Source organism: Carlito syrichta, unplaced genomic scaffold (genome assembly GCF_000164805.1).
Source record: "Carlito syrichta isolate Samal-C Ts95f unplaced genomic scaffold, Tarsius_syrichta-2.0.1 Scaffold303646, whole genome shotgun sequence".
Classification (NCBI taxonomy): domain Eukaryota; kingdom Metazoa; phylum Chordata; class Mammalia; order Primates; family Tarsiidae; genus Carlito; species Carlito syrichta.
The window spans coordinates 1,066,581-1,080,790 of NW_007247742.1; the positions used below are offsets into that span (position 1 = coordinate 1,066,581).

The 14,210-nt window shown below is 57.6% G+C and overlaps 2 protein-coding genes across 5 annotated transcripts; both read left to right on the forward strand.

Annotated features, from left to right (window-relative positions):
* Window positions 1-386: 386 nt before the first annotated feature.
* Window positions 387-1,097, forward strand: LOC103261257 (CAVP-target protein). The gene is made up of 2 exons (XM_021712805.1): window positions 387-662; window positions 859-1,097. Exons 1-2 carry the CDS (start codon window positions 454-456, stop codon window positions 995-997), a joined length of 348 nt encoding a protein of 115 aa, XP_021568480.1. The 5' UTR covers window positions 387-453; the 3' UTR covers window positions 998-1,097.
* Window positions 1,098-1,696: 599 nt separating this feature from the next.
* GMPPA (GDP-mannose pyrophosphorylase A) lies at window positions 1,697-9,530 on the forward strand. 4 transcript variants are annotated; one of them, XM_021712807.1, is made up of 13 exons: window positions 1,697-2,046; window positions 2,758-2,812; window positions 2,901-2,998; window positions 4,207-4,310; window positions 4,577-4,763; window positions 5,112-5,171; window positions 6,269-6,399; window positions 7,112-7,126; window positions 7,479-7,613; window positions 7,745-7,842; window positions 8,296-8,342; window positions 8,531-8,623; window positions 8,785-9,530. In XM_021712807.1, the coding sequence occupies exons 2-13, from the start codon at window positions 2,773-2,775 to the stop codon at window positions 9,262-9,264; spliced, it is 1,488 nt and encodes a 495-aa protein (XP_021568482.1). In that variant the 5' UTR covers window positions 1,697-2,046; window positions 2,758-2,772; the 3' UTR covers window positions 9,265-9,530. The 4 variants fall into 4 exon arrangements, with proteins under 4 accessions (XP_021568482.1, XP_008057082.1, XP_021568484.1 ...); XM_008058891.1 differs by lacking the exon at window positions 7,112-7,126 and having other exon boundaries at window positions 8,785-8,953; window positions 9,240-9,530; XM_021712808.1 differs by having other exon boundaries at window positions 1,776-1,979.
* The last annotated feature ends 4,680 nt before the right edge of the window (window positions 9,531-14,210 follow it).

Below are 14,210 nucleotides of genomic sequence, written 5' to 3' on the forward strand. Positions count from 1 at the left end.
AGCCACGGGGTCCCGGCCGGCCCCGCCCCGGAGAGAGCCTGGGGCGCATCGCCGCGCCCGTCGCCTCCGTCCTTCCCTGCCTCGGGTCCCGGCCCCAACCAGGCTGCGCAGTCAGCTGTGAGCTTCGATCTCGCGATTCCAGCGCCCCAAGGTCACACACCTCCGCAGAGGTAGAGCCAGGGTTAGAGCCGGGTCTTCCCGCGCCCGACCCCGGGCAATTCCCACTACCCGGCGCTGTCTCCGAGGCACCGCGAGATGTGTGAACGTTCCGGGGCTTTGGCCCGCGTTATCGCTTTGGATCCTCTATTCGCCCCGCGAAGTAGGAGGGGCGGGGATAAATCCCATTTGGCGGCTGAGGAGGTGAAACCCGAGAGGCTAATAATCAGCCCAACGTCACACTGCGAGTTTAAACGCAAGTTTATATGAGCTCAGGGCCGCATATTAGCGGGGCAGATGATGCTCTTGCCCTGCCTCATATCCAGGTCCCTTAGTGGGTCGCGATTCCCTTCCCGTCCTCTAGTCCCGGCGAAGATTCAAAAGGGACCCGACAACACCAAGGCGCGCAAAGGCGCCACAGTGACGCTGACGGCGGAGATCATGGGCGAGCCTGCGCCCGACGTGGGCTGGACCAAGGACGGGGAGGACATCGAGGAAGACGACAGGCGAGGGCTGGGACCGGCGGCAAGGGCAGGGCCTGGGGCTGCAACCTGGGCGCGACTGAGCCCAAAAGACCAGCGGAGGCGGGGTGGGGGCGGGGACCTGGGAGGAGGCGACCAGAGCTGGCTAATGCGCCAGGCCCAGGGCGCGCGTCAACTGACCCGCGGCCTCTCCCTCCCTCCCCCCGCCACCACTCCCCAGGGTGTTCTTCGAGATCGGCAGTACCACTACGACGCTGACCATTCGCCGGGCCACGCCCCAGGACAGCGGCAAGTACGAAGTATACGTGGAGAACAGCCTGGGCATGGACCAGAGCTTCGCTCGCGTGGACGTGGCCTGAAAGGGACCCTCAGCTCTTTTGCCCTGGCTGCAAGCCCGGGGTGGGTGGGACCCACAACCCTGCTCCATCTTGCTTAATAAAGCCGCTCTCTCTGACCCTCCGCGTCGAGTGTGTCCTCTGGCGTCGCCATCCCTTTCCCTGGCACCCGCGTCCAACTTATTCCAGGCCCACACACCAAGATTACAGAAGGTTGCATTCAGAGGGAAGTCTGGAGAGGGCCTAGTTCAGTGCTTCATTTTGCAGACAGTAAATCTGAGATACGGTGTCTTACCGTCGGACGCTACTTCGCCTCCCAGAGGGACTGGCAGTAGCCTGTGGTCCCGCCTTCTTCTCTTTTTTTGTGCCTCAAGCCCCGCCTCCGCGCGGCTGTCGGCGTCTGGCTCCGCCCCCTCGAACTCTGGCCACGCCTCCCCGGTCTCCAGTTCCGCCTTTCCGGCGACCTGGTTTTCTACTTCGGCTGCTGCTCTCGGGCCCATTCCTCCGCAGCTCGGGTTCCAGTCTTAGGTTCCAGCCTTTGCTTCCCAGGCCCCACCCTCGTCTCTTAACTCCGCCTCCTCAACCCCTTGGCTATGGCCCCGGGTCTGGCCACCGCCTTCCTTCTCTCTCCAAAGAAGGGGGGAGGGAGCTTCAGAACTACAGTTCCCGGTAGGCCCTGCGAAGTAGTTCTCGCGAGTCGCGAGAAGACACGTGTGCGGAAGGAGCAAGCCGTCGCCGGCGGCAGAGCAGGAATAAAGGGGGCTGGTGGTAAAAGGAGCTGGTGGAGGGCCGCCGGGAGGGGTGAGGGGCGTGGACGGCCCCCGACGGAGGGCGGGCTCGGAGGTGCCGGCTGGCCTTTTGCGCGACCGCTCTGGTGTTGGTCCCACAACCCCTAGCCACGAGAGGCTAGGCGTGTTTTGACAATCGGTTGTGGGATTCAGAGGTTCAGCAATCAGTCCTTCGAATCCAGAGGTTCAGCACCAGTCGTCAGTATTAGGACTCCGGGGTCAGTAGGTCTAGTGTTTGGGATGCCAAGGGAACCTGTCTTGTGATCCGGGGTTCAACATACAGAGGTTAGTTTTAGGACCCATGTTCAGTACATAGAGGGTTTTTGCTAGGATCGGGGGATCAGCAAATGCAGATTAGTGTTACTTCAATATATGGAATTTATGTTTAGGATCGAAGTTGAATATCTGGGGCTCATTCGGTTTGCAGTTCCTTTATCAGGGTTCAGTATTGGGATTCAGGGCTTAACATCTAGAACGAGGGTGCAACAGTTTGGGAATCAGTGGGTTTGCGTTTGAGGTTTCAGTTTTTTGAGGTTTGAGGTCTGAAGGGGGTTTCTGGATTTGCAGAATTCGTTCATGGCAGAAGGAGGTCTGTTAGAGATCAAATTGTGGAGTGTGTTTCAGAATTTGGTAGGAATCACTGTGCGGTTTGAGGGCCGACTGGAATCTGGGTTGGGATTTGAGATGTGTGGGATTTGTGAGGTGTTGTGTCCAGGCAGGGACTATATTGAGCTTTGGGTTTATATCTTGGGAGAGGGCTCAGTGTTGCTATTTGGGGTTTGGGGTTTGGTTGGGATGTGAGATCTGAGCCCAATTTCTCTGTTGGGATTTGAGATATGAGATGTGTGGGATTTGTGAGGTGTTGTATCCGGGCAGGGATTATATTGAGCTTTGGGTTTACATCCTGGGACTGTGCTGAGTGTTGCTATTTGGGTTTTGGGGCTTGGTTGGGGCATGAAATCTGAGCTTGATTTTCTGTTGGGATTTGAAATTTAGGTAACAGTCACCATCATGCTCAAAGCCGTGATCCTGATTGGAGGCCCTCAAAAGGGTGAGGGCCAGGAAAATGGGAGGAGGAGGCTGGTGGGGAGAGGGAAAGAAGAACACAGGAAGCTAAAATGTTCTCTCTCCTCTCCCAGGGACTCGCTTCAGACCTTTGTCTTTTGAGGTGCCCAAGCCACTGTTTCCTGTGGCAGGGGTCCCTATGATCCAGCACCATATTGAGGCCTGTGCCCAGGTAACCCCACAGATTCCCCACTCCTCTTGCTCTTTTCGTTCATGCCATATTTCCCCCTTTCCCGACCATGAGCTCTTCCCACCAGACATAACTCCAGGGACCATAATTCACAGATGACAGTGTAAATGGCACTCTCAAGTTTTGCTCTGCAGCTGTCCTGCTGTCTTCCCCTAATCTAGTCTCTCATCTGGCCTTTTCCTGTTCAGATTTCGTTCCTGTTTTTAAAGTACGGATATGAGATCAGATAGGGACCTTAGAGACAATTTGAAACCATGACATGGGGACTCTTCGTGATAACCAAGCACAGAATTCATATGTTTAGTTATATGGAGCTCATTTCTTTATTGCTTTTGATATTGGGACAGGCAAAATTTTGGTTTGAATTCAGTTTCTGCCTGCTGTGAGGTCTGGAGCAGATTTCATTCCCTCTGATCCTCAGCTTCCGTATCTGTGAAATGGAAATGATTAGACCTACTTTGAGGGATGGCAGAGCTTAGAAATGACATTTGTAAAATGCCTAGTGCAATGCAGACCCTTGATAAATGGTACCCTTACCTTATGCTAATCTCAAGCTTAGGCTGACAGATAATAAACATGGGAGGAAAAAGCCAAAGGCAGTTGCCCATGCCTGTAATCCTAGCACTTTGGGAGTTGGAGACGAGAGGATTATCTGAGCTCACAGGTTCGAGACCAGACTGGTCAATATGGTGAGACCTTGTCTCTACAATGAACCAAAAAATTAGCCGGGTGTGGTGGCACACCCCTATTGTTCCAGCTACTTGGAAGGCTGAGACAAAAGGATCGTCTGAGCTCACCCAGCAGGTCGAGGATGGGTGGCCATGAGCGTGCCACTGCACTACAGCCTGGGTGACAGAGTGAGACTCCAACTCAAAAAAAAAGAAAAAAAAAAACCATGGGGATAATGAATGGATTATCCTTTAATGCAGCTTGGTAGGCAAAGTATCCTAGAGTGAGTCCCAGTGTAGGTGGGTTGGGGTAATAAAAGACTGAAAAGCTCAGACCTGAAACTTTCTTCTATCTTCCTCATTGTTCAGAGGGAAAACAGGCTGGAGTGGTAAGATGAGTGCCAGGGGCTGCCAAGCTGAGGTTGAAACTGTGGTCTCTGAACTTTGGGCCAGAACCAGGGGTTTCCCTAACATTCCCTCCTATCAAATATGTTTCCTCCCTACCTCTTTCGTTGTCCTCAGGTTCCTGGGATGCAGGAGATTCTGCTCATTGGCTTCTACCAACCTGATGAGCCCCTTACCCAGTTTCTAGAAGCTGCCCAGCAGGAGTTTAACCTTCCAGTCAGGTGTTTGTACATACATACATATATAGGGGATCGGGGTACCCAGGGCTCTGAGTTCTTGGGAGTGGGCTGAGTCAGCATTTGCCAGAGTTCACCCTCACATACTAGAAGGATTCTTGTTTGGGCATATCAGAATTCCAGAATATATATAGTTTCTCGATGGTTCTTGGGCAGGAGTACTCCTGGGAGCTGGCGGGGGTCAGGTACCCTAGTTCATGGTATCTGTTTCCTCAGGTCCACTGAGCTGGCTCTGGGGTCTCTGGGGACAGGTACCTTCAGGAATTTGCCCCGTTGGGCACAGGGGGTGGTCTCTACCACTTCCGAGACCAGATCCTGGCTGGGGGCCCAGAAGCGTTCTTTGTGCTCAATGCTGATGTCTGCTCTGACTTCCCCTTAAACGCTATGTTGGATGCCCACAGATGCGAGCGTCACCCTTTCTTACTCCTTGGCACCACGGTGAGGGGGCTGGGGAACTGGAAGGTATAAAGGGGTGATCTGGAGAGCTTCTTGGAATGCAGGGTGTTGGGGAGGCAGGGGTAGCCCCTGGGAGTTGGAATGGGAGCTGGTGTCAGGAGGTAGATGTACTGCTCCAGCAGAAATGAGGTGACAGTAGAGACCCCGAGCCCTTTGGCTGTTCAGAAGTAGGGAGGGGGAGAGCAGCTGTCAGTTCTCACCCTTGCTGAAGGCCTGTCAGTGGCAGAGCTGCGTGCCAGGTGCTGTAGGGGAGAGAAAGAAAGAAGGAGAAAACAGACCTGCCTGCCCTGGAGCAGGCGGGTCACTGTGTCGGGTGTGTCTGTCTTTCAGGCTAACAGGACGCAGTCCCTCAACTATGGCTGTATTGTTGAGAATCCACAGACACACGAGGTGAAAACAAAGGGGGCTGGGTGGGTACCTACTCATTTCATCATCCCCCCACCCAACACCTCTAGAGAATGCTGGGATGCTTTGGGGTGGGCCCCAATCTTGTCAAGCAGGTGGATATTCCCCAGTTAATCATTTTATATCCCTTGAAAAGAGACTGGCTAGGAGGAAGGGGGAACAGTTGATATCCCTGGGTATAGTGCTCTAATAAATGTAGGTACAGGGTATTATGGGAACAAAAAGCCAGGGCGAGGGAGGACCCAGCCTCTTCCCTAAGTGGGAGTGGAAAGGGCTTCCCGGAGGAAGCTAGATCTGAGCTGAAGAAGGAGACAGGAGGGCGCTGCAGGCAGAGGGAATGGCATGTGCAAAGGCTTGGAGACAGGAAATAGCATAATGCTCCATAGCTATGGAGGTGGGAGACAAGGCAGAAGGGCTCTGTCCCTGTTTATGAAACTCCCTGCCCCTTAGCCTGATTGACTTTCACACACCCCTTTTATTTGTTCCCACTTTAATATAAAACATACACAGGAACATACATGTACCCACACACATGCACAGATATCTACATACATAGTTTTGTGCCAGGCACCAGGTAGGTGTGAGAGGAACAGAGCTAAAAGTGCACAGTCCCTGCCTCTCAAGCATCCTCTGTCTAGGGGAAGAGATGGTCAAAAGCCAATCTTTGCAAATGACACAGTGTCACGGGGGAGATGTGACCAGAGACTGGGGGTGCTCAGGCATGAATAGCTAACTCTGGGGACGACAAGAGGACTCACAGAGGGAGTGGCGATGTCAACTGGGTTTGGGAAGGGAGGTTTTCCAGATGAAGTGATGGGAGAGGACATTGCAGGCACTGGCATACAATGGCAGGGAATTGTGTCTGGGAAGAGGAGATGGGAAATATCAGGCAGGGAAAGGCACGGACTGTGGGCTGATCTGAAGATGAATCTGGTGAATCTCAGGGTTTAAAGCCAGGCAGTAGCAGGATGCATGCTGCATTTTAGGAAGACCACCTTGGCAGCAGGGAGGGCCTGGAGATCAGAGGGTCTTAGGGGACTGTGGTCTCTTCCTCCACTGAACCCAGCCTTCCCTGTCCTCAGGTCCTGCACTATGTGGAGAAACCCAGCACGTTTATCAGTGACATCATCAACTGTGGCATCTATCTCTTTTCCCCGGAAGCCCTGAAGCCCCTTCGGGATGTCTTCCAGCGTAATCAGCAGGATGGGCAATTGTGAGGCAGGCCCCATGGCCCTGTAACCCCAAGTTCCCCCAGTCATGGACCCTGACACACACCAGTCTCTACAGGCTCCATCTCAACCTGCTTACCTTCCTCCCCACTCCTCCCTTCTTCACTTGTCATTTCCAGCTGAGCCTCCAGAGTCCCTCCCCTTCTAACCTCATTCTGTCCCTCTTCCTTATCCATCCCAGTTCCTCCTCTGTCACCGCCTGCCCACTCCCCTTCTGGTCCATTTCTCTCAAGCCCTGAGTGTCCCAGAGACGTCTTCCAGAACAGACGGCAACACACAGTTGGGCGCACACGCACTCGGGTGCAGACACACACACACACACACACACACACACACACACACACACATTCTCTCTCTCTCTCTCTCTCTCTCTCTCTCTCCCCCCTCTCTCCCCCCCCCAACTCACATGTACTCTCAGGCTGAGGCTCCCCTTGGAATGTAGCACCCAGAGCCCTACTCGCCACAATCCCAGGGTTCTCCCTCCTAGTCCTAAAAGCTGTTCTAGGGATCTCTTGCCCTATACCCCCAACCCACCCATGTTCCCATCTCATACTCTGCTCATAGCCATTTCTCATTCCCACCCATGTCTCTGCTTCTCTCTCCATCTCTCCTGGCCTCTCTCTCTCTGTTTCTGCTGAGCTGGCATCTCTACCATCTCTCTCTCCCCCTTTCTGTGACTGTCTCTGCCCTCACCAGCTGCCTTGCTCTGGGGTGAGTCTGTCTGTGTTTCATTCCATCCAATGAATGGGAGGTGACTTGGGGCGGGTGGAGGGCTGAGGGGAGAGGAGAACATGAAGATGGGGGAACTCCTTTGGGTCTGGGGCAGGGATGAGAAGTGGGTCTCTGCCTGGGGCTCCCTTGTGATAGCACCTACCCGAGCTGGGGCGGGGTAGAAGAGGTTCCTAGGATCTGAGCCGCCCTTTGGAGGAACTGGCCAGACCTGCAGAAGGGCTTGGAGAGGTGGTGGGGATCCCTCTGACTCCTGTTTGGCTGGTTGACTGTGTTAGCCCCACAGTCAGGACTCAGCCAGGGAGCCAATGTTGGCGTTTTTCCTCTCTGCCAGGGAGGACTCTCCAGGCTTGTGGCCGGGGGCAGGTACCATCCGTCTGGAGCAGGATGTGTTCTCAGCCCTGGCAGGACAGGGCCAGATATATGTGCACCTCACTGATGGCATCTGGAGCCAGATCAAGTCCGCAGGGTATGAGAGGGTGAGAGTAGAGGCTTCGGTGACTCTGATGGGGAAGTTGGGTTGCCTGAGGGTCGAGACTTTGGGGTGGTGGGCACAGGCCCTGCTGGCCTCTGAGCCCTATCCCCCTTTGTGGCCTCCAGTTCAGCCCTCTACGCCTCCCGCCTCTATCTGAGCCGATACCAGGTCACTCACCCAGAACGACTGGCCAAGCACACCCCAGGGGGCCCACGAATCCGAGGTACCTACTCTGCCCCAATTCTTTTTTTTTTTTTTTTGAGTTGGAGTCTCGCTCTGTCACTCAAGCTGGAGTGCAGTGGCACGCTCATGGCTACTGCAGCCTCAACCTGCTGGGCTCAGGCGATCCTTCCAAGTAGCTGGAACTACAAACGTGTGCCACCACGCCTGGCTAATTTTTTGATTTATAGTAGAGACGAGGCCTCACCAAGTTGCCCAGGCTGATCTTGAACCCCTGGACTCAGGCAATCTCACCTCGGCTTCCCAAAGTGCTGGGATTACAGGCTTGAGCCACCGGGCCTGGCCTCCCAATTAACCTTGACTTTCCACCTCAGACCCTATGCCCTCTGAGCCCAGGTTCCTGACCTCAGGTCCAGAGTTTGTGTCTCAATCCCTGCCCCTCCCATTCAGATATGGTTTGGGGTATTTGCCCCCAGGGCCTCTCTTCTGCTTCTAGGAAACGTGTACATCCACCCCACAGCTAAGGTGGCCCCATCAGCTGTGGTAAGTGGTGAACTTTGCCCCAGGAAGAGGAGGGGGTGGTCAGGGTGGGTGGGTGATACAGGTTCTGCCTACGCTCCTGGTGCTACTCTCCACTTTATCACAACCTGTGGCTTTGAGCAGGTTGCCCCTCCCTTACGTGTTCTAGGAGGGACTTGGACTTGGCTTATGGTATGTGCTCTTCTCCACAGCTGGGCCCCAATGTCTCCATCGGGAAGGGGGTGACCGTGGGTGAGGGTGTGCGGCTTCGGGAGAGCATCGTCCTCCATGGAGCTACATTGCAGGTAGGCACCAAGGCGCACAGCGGCATGTGGTGCCCTGCAAGGAAGTAGGGAGGGCCCAGAGCAGGCAACGGTGAACTTCGTGGGCTCTACCTCCGTCCCCGCCTCACACCGTCCTGTTCCTCTGCTTCCCTGCCCTCACCTCATGCCACCTTGTTTGGCAGGAACACACCTGTGTTCTGCACAGCATCGTGGGCTGGGGGAGCACCGTGGGGCGCTGGGCCCGTGTGGAGGGTACTCCCAATGACCCCAACCCCAATGATCCCCGAGCTCGCATGGATAGCGAGAGCCTCTTCAAGGATGGGAAGCTGCGGCCTGCCATCACCATCCTGGGTATGTCTTCCTGGGGAGCCCAGGGCTGCGAGAGCAGTCCTGCAGGTGAAGGCCAGTGGCCTGTGGGGAGCGTTTGTTCATCTGTGTGTGCGTGTGATTCTTCTTTTAGCAAAGTGCCTGCTTTAGTCACAAAGTGCCTGCTGTGTGCCAGGTTCTGTGTGAGTCACTGGGGGCAGAAGGCCAGGGGCGCATATGGGCAGGAGGGATCCCTCCCTGCTGGCAGTGGCCCCCAGCTCCCTGCCCCTGTCTGTCCTCCCATGACCTCCCCCTGGTACCCCCTGTCCAGGCTGCCGCGTCCGGATCCCTGCTGAGGTGCTCATCCTGAACTCGATTGTTTTGCCACACAAGGAGCTGAGCCACAGCTTTACCAACCAGATCATCCTCTGAGGGGGGCCTGCCAGAACGCCCCCAACTCCTACCCGCTCCCCTCGAGCTGCTGCCTGCTTGGCCAGCCAGTGTCCAGAAAGGACCAGTGAAAACCAGCAGGATCTTCACGTGCCGGGGAGCAACGTGGGTGGCCTGGGGACTTCTGGGCTCCCTCCCTACTCCCTAATAAACCCCGTGAACCTTGGTGCCAGCACGGACTCTGCTTGTGCCTGGGCTGGGGGTGGGGGCGGAAGCGGGGCAGCTGAGTCAGGCCCCCCCACATTAGCATTTAAATTGGAGTCGTTGCTGCGGGCTCATGAATAATGAATCTGGAGCCCTGGTAAATCTCCCCCTCCCACTGCCTCAGCCTCTTGCACTGCTCAGGAGGAAGGCCCTCAAGTTCCCTACCTGATGGTCCCTGCTTTTGCCCCTGGTTCCTACTCACTGGGCCTGGCTCAGGCACCAGGAAGGATTCTGAAGGGAAAGGTGAAGGATTTCGGTCGGGCAGCAGGCACAGGAACTGGGGGCGCAAGCCCGGAGGCTGTCCCCCAGCAGCCCGTGCCGCTTGGTTCCCGCCGCGCCCCAGCCCTGGCCTGTTTTCCGCTTTGCCAGCTCCATCTGCTCCCAGCCTGGCTTTTGGCGGGGTGGGGGTTTTGCCTCCGCCCGCCGGAGGCCTCGCATCTCTGTCTCTTCTCCCCTGGCAGGCAGGGCGGGCCTGAGTGGGTGCCATTCTCTCCGGAAACACAGTGGGAGGCACCCTGTTCCATGAGGGGCCCTGGCTGCCTCCCATCACCCTGGCTCTGCCCTCTGGGAGGTTTCAGCCCTCCTCTCCACCAGTTCTCATGTTTGCTCATGACCCCCGCGTGCCCCTCTTGGTGCCCCCCTTTCCCCAGCTGTGGGTGCGGAGCTGAGTTGCCAGATGAGCTGGTAATGATCGTAATCTGCTAATTGAGAGGAATCTAATTACCCGAAGAGAATGGGGGGGAGCAGGGCGTGGGTGGGAGGGAGGAGGGGGTCCTGGCAGCAGGCAGGGGTGGCAGGCGGCAGGGTGCCGGGCCTTGTTATCAGCACCGGGGTCTGGGACAGAGCCCAGGATTTCATGGCTTCATAGCCGGGCAGTTAGGAAGATGTGCTTTCTCAGAAGCTGGACTGAGAGTGACAGGGGAATCGGGCTAGATGTCGCCTCGACGTGCCCTCAGGCCCTGTGGGCTGTGGCACATCGTGTGGAGAGTGACCCAGGTCTTAGCAGTCCTGACCTATAACCTGCCTTTACTCGGCCCCTTTCCCCGTATCCTGTCCCAGCCTCTAGTTCAGACTTGCATCATCTCTGCAGGGGGGTGGGGGCGGGCAGGGTGTTGTAGGATCCCACTCTGGGCCTGGGGTCATCGCCCCAAGGAAGGGGCTGGGAGAGGATGGGTCATAGGGCCAGGATCTGGGTCCTTCCCTCTCCTCCCCCCAGCTCTGACCCTTCTGTTCCAAGTGGTTGGCAGAGGCCATGGCAGCTCCATCATAAATATGATAATTTAATTATTTTCTCAGCAAAACACCGTGAAATCCAATAAGTCTGTGTCAGGCCCTGGCCCCCGGGATCCCCCTCCTAGACCCAGTGGGGGTGGGGACATGGTGAGGGGAGGCACTGGAAGGGGAAAGGGTCAGTGTTGGAAGGGGGGCAGCTGGTGAGGCTGAGATCTTTGTGACATGTTCTTCACCGTGCCCCCTCCACCCCGCAGGCTGAGGAAGTCACTGTTGTGTGGTGGGGGGGTCTAAGAAGGACAGAGATTGTGATGCACCCACCCCTCTCCAGCCCTTTTCTGTGCTGGGAGAGACCTAAAGCCTCATCCCTCTCTGAAGGGCCCAAGATATGGAAGCACCGTGCCTCTGGACGGGGAGCAGGGAGCCCCCTTACCCACCACTGCTGGGACCCCACTCCCAACCCTCACTGGCCACGTAGGGTTTAAGAGGGTGCCAGCCCTGGGGAGGGATTGAGAAGGGAGACAAGACAAGAAGGAACCAGGGTGGGAAGTGGGGGGATGAGCAGGGGGAGGGATGCGGGGGAGGGGTGTGCTCCTGCCATTAGCGCTTTTTTCGGTTTCCATAAAAAGATTATTCTGTAAAATCAGCGAGGGGGAGCAAGCTGGGGGCTGGGGAGGGGGGTGGGTCCCTGGCACCAAGCTGGATGGGGCGACAGGGGAGGAGAGCTGGGGACAGGGACTGAGTGTGGAGAGAAATTTGGATGGGCTTCAGGAGCCAGCGAGGGGGAGAGGCTGAGCCAAGAACACAGACGGGGGAGGCTGGCCAGGCCAGGGTGGGGCGGGGCAGGGCCCTCATCTCCCTCCTGTCCCCTTGGCCAGGCTGTCCGGGGCCCCAGTCCCACCTCAGTCTCCATCCCCTCCTCCTAGCACTTAGCAGCCATTATCGGGGGAGCAGATTGCAGCCCCCTCCCCCTCTCCGGGAAGCAGGCACAGCTGGGGCCCCACCACATCTGCCGCATCAGCACGGAGCACAGCTGGGTGTGCCCAGAGCCGCGCTCCCCAAAACACAAAGGGAGTGGGTGGGGGCCAAGGAGAGTCCAGACCCCTGAGACAGACACTGACACCTCTGCCAACAGACACATACTCCTCGAGGCGAAGCTACACCCACCAACACGCGCTCCCTCGTGTGCAGAGACGGGAGAACTAGCAAACACGCAATTACCCGGCCCCGCCCGCCTCCCCCGCTCTCCTCCCCCAGCCCCTCCTTCTCCCCTTCCCACCCCCAGGCTCCGTTCTGCCACTGTGGCCACCTCTGAACTGCCCTGGGCACTCGTCTGGACGGAGCAGGGGCCTCACCCACCCCAAGCACATCCTTTGGGGAGGCTCAGAGAGCCAGAGGGAAGAGGTGGCGAGGGGCATCGGGCTCGAGGCGTGAGCCACAGGAAGCCAACTGCACGCCTCCCAAGCCCACACCCCTCACAAAGAAGCCTCCTCTGAAACTCTGGTCCTTGCCACGGCCTGGGCATGATAGGTCATCGGTGCCAGGACAGGTCCCTGTGGCATTCTTGAGTTCCACTGGCTACCTCTAGGAGGCGCTGTGTGTCCTCAGTCAGTCTAGTCTTCCCCTCCATGGCTCCCAGTGCTGGCCCCTGCCACTTGCCCCGCCCCCCAAATCCACCTGCATCCTGCCCTCAGCAGTGCGTCTCTCTGCCTAGCCCTGCTGCCCCTGACATGTGCAGGGCCGGGGCTCTGTCAGCAGCAGAAAAGTACCCCTCCCCGGAACAGATGATGAGGAGTTCCTTCTCTCCTTTCCCAGTCGATGACCACATCTTGGCCCTTGATAAAATCCTGGCCCAGCGGCAGCCCTCACTTTCCCCACTTATCTCCTTGGCGCTGGTGTCTTGCCCTCAACCCTCTCCTCCCTGCCCCCCACCCCCACCCCATCCCACACAGCCCCCCCCCTTGCCCCTCAGAGCTTTAATCCCTCCTGCTGCTGTGCCGCCTTATCTGCTCCCAGCAGCTTTCGCTGCTGCAAAGCCCTCTCCCCCTCCTTCTCTGGATCTTCTCCCCCTCCTTTCCCAGCTCTGTCTGCTCCCTGACCAGCCCCCCTTCCTGGCCAACCTGTCTCATCTACTTACTTGGGCCCCCAGCATGGCTCCTGGCTGACACCAGCTCTCTCCAGCCTCAGTTCCAAGGTTTCGGGCAGCGCAGCCCACCCACTCCCACAAGCGCCGCTTCCGTCCCAGCCCTCCCCCACAGACCCCACAGACTTTGCTAGTTTCCGGCCAGCCAGGATTTTTCATCTCCTTCCTGCCCTCCCTCTCCTAGTCCCGTCCCCAGTTCCTCCTAATGCCCTCCCACCCCCACGGTGGACCTGGGCCCCTTCAGTCCCAGTGACCCGTCGCCTCTGCTGGAGAGTGCCCCAAAGGCGATGGAGATGTTGGTACCAGACACAGGAGAGGGTGCGGGGCTGGCCCTAGGAGGAAAGGGGTGGGGGTGCAAAGAGTACTGGCAGACAGTGGGGGCAGGGCCTGGTGGTGGGACGCTAACCCTCTTCAGTCGCCTCAGATCACGTTCGGGCCTCCCCACCCCCCTTCGCTGGGACTCTCATTAACCGCTTCTCCTGCCTCGTCCGCGGCATAAATAACCCAGATAAATCAGCCGCCGTCCGCCCCCCGCCCCTCGCCCCCGCACAGCCCGTTTGTCACCGCTGCTCGCTCACCAGCCAGGCCTGTCCCGGCCCGGCCCCCCCATCCTTGTCCCTTCCCGCCCACATCTGTCCCACACTGGCTCATCCCGTGGTCCGCACCAGGGCCAGGTGTCTGGGCTGGGAGAGTGGCAAGCGGGCATCCCCTGGGAGCAGGGGGAGGCTGGGACTCTTTCTAGGAGAATGCTGTCTAGGAGCTTGGGGGTCATCGTTTATGAATGGGGCCAGTCAGCAGGGAGTCTGGAAGTCAGCTGGGGATGCCTGCACGGTGAGAAAAGGCACCCTTGGAAACCCCAAGTTGGACCCTAAGGATGCCTCCAGGTCTCCCTTTGGGGCATTTTGCCCAAACAAGACCTCCACGTTTCCTTCCCGTCACCCCCTCATTCTCTGCCCCATCCCTATGCCCTGCCTCGTACTCTAATTTCTGCCTCTCTGTGTACCACTCTTTCATCCCCTGGGGGATGGAGACTTGGACTGGGAGCAAATTCGGGGAATGGGGCACTGGAAGGGCAGAGGAACCATGGATGAGGCTTGACATTCGGACCTGAGACAGCCCCTGCCCTGCACTCTCAGCCCTACACTCTTTGGTCCCTCACGGCCCCACACTCTTTGTTCACACCCAGCTCAGGTCCCAGCCCGCACACTCGCCCTGATGCTTCCCCGCCAGGGGCAGCTGGTCCCCTGGGAGTGGGTGGGGGAAGCGGGAAGGGGT

What these genes read in the sequence shown, in the direction of transcription:
- LOC103261257 (XM_021712805.1), top strand. Translation starts at nt 454, where the DNA reads ATGATGCTCTTGCCCTGCCTCATATCCAGGTCCCTTAGTGGGTCGCGA. An exon ending in GACATCGAGGAAGACGACAG is followed by an intron (nt 663 to 858) that starts GCGAGGGCTGGG and finishes ACCACTCCCCAG; the next exon opens with GGTGTTCTTCGAGATCGGCA.
- GMPPA (XM_021712807.1), top strand. Translation starts at nt 2,773, where the DNA reads ATGCTCAAAGCCGTGATCCTGATTGGAGGCCCTCAAAAGG. An exon ending in GAGTTTAACCTTCCAGTCAG is followed by an intron (nt 4,311 to 4,576) that starts GTGTTTGTACAT and finishes CTCTGGGGACAG; the next exon opens with GTACCTTCAGGAATTTGCCC. An exon ending in AGGTGGCCCCATCAGCTGTG is followed by an intron (nt 8,343 to 8,530) that starts GTAAGTGGTGAA and finishes TCTTCTCCACAG; the next exon opens with CTGGGCCCCAATGTCTCCAT.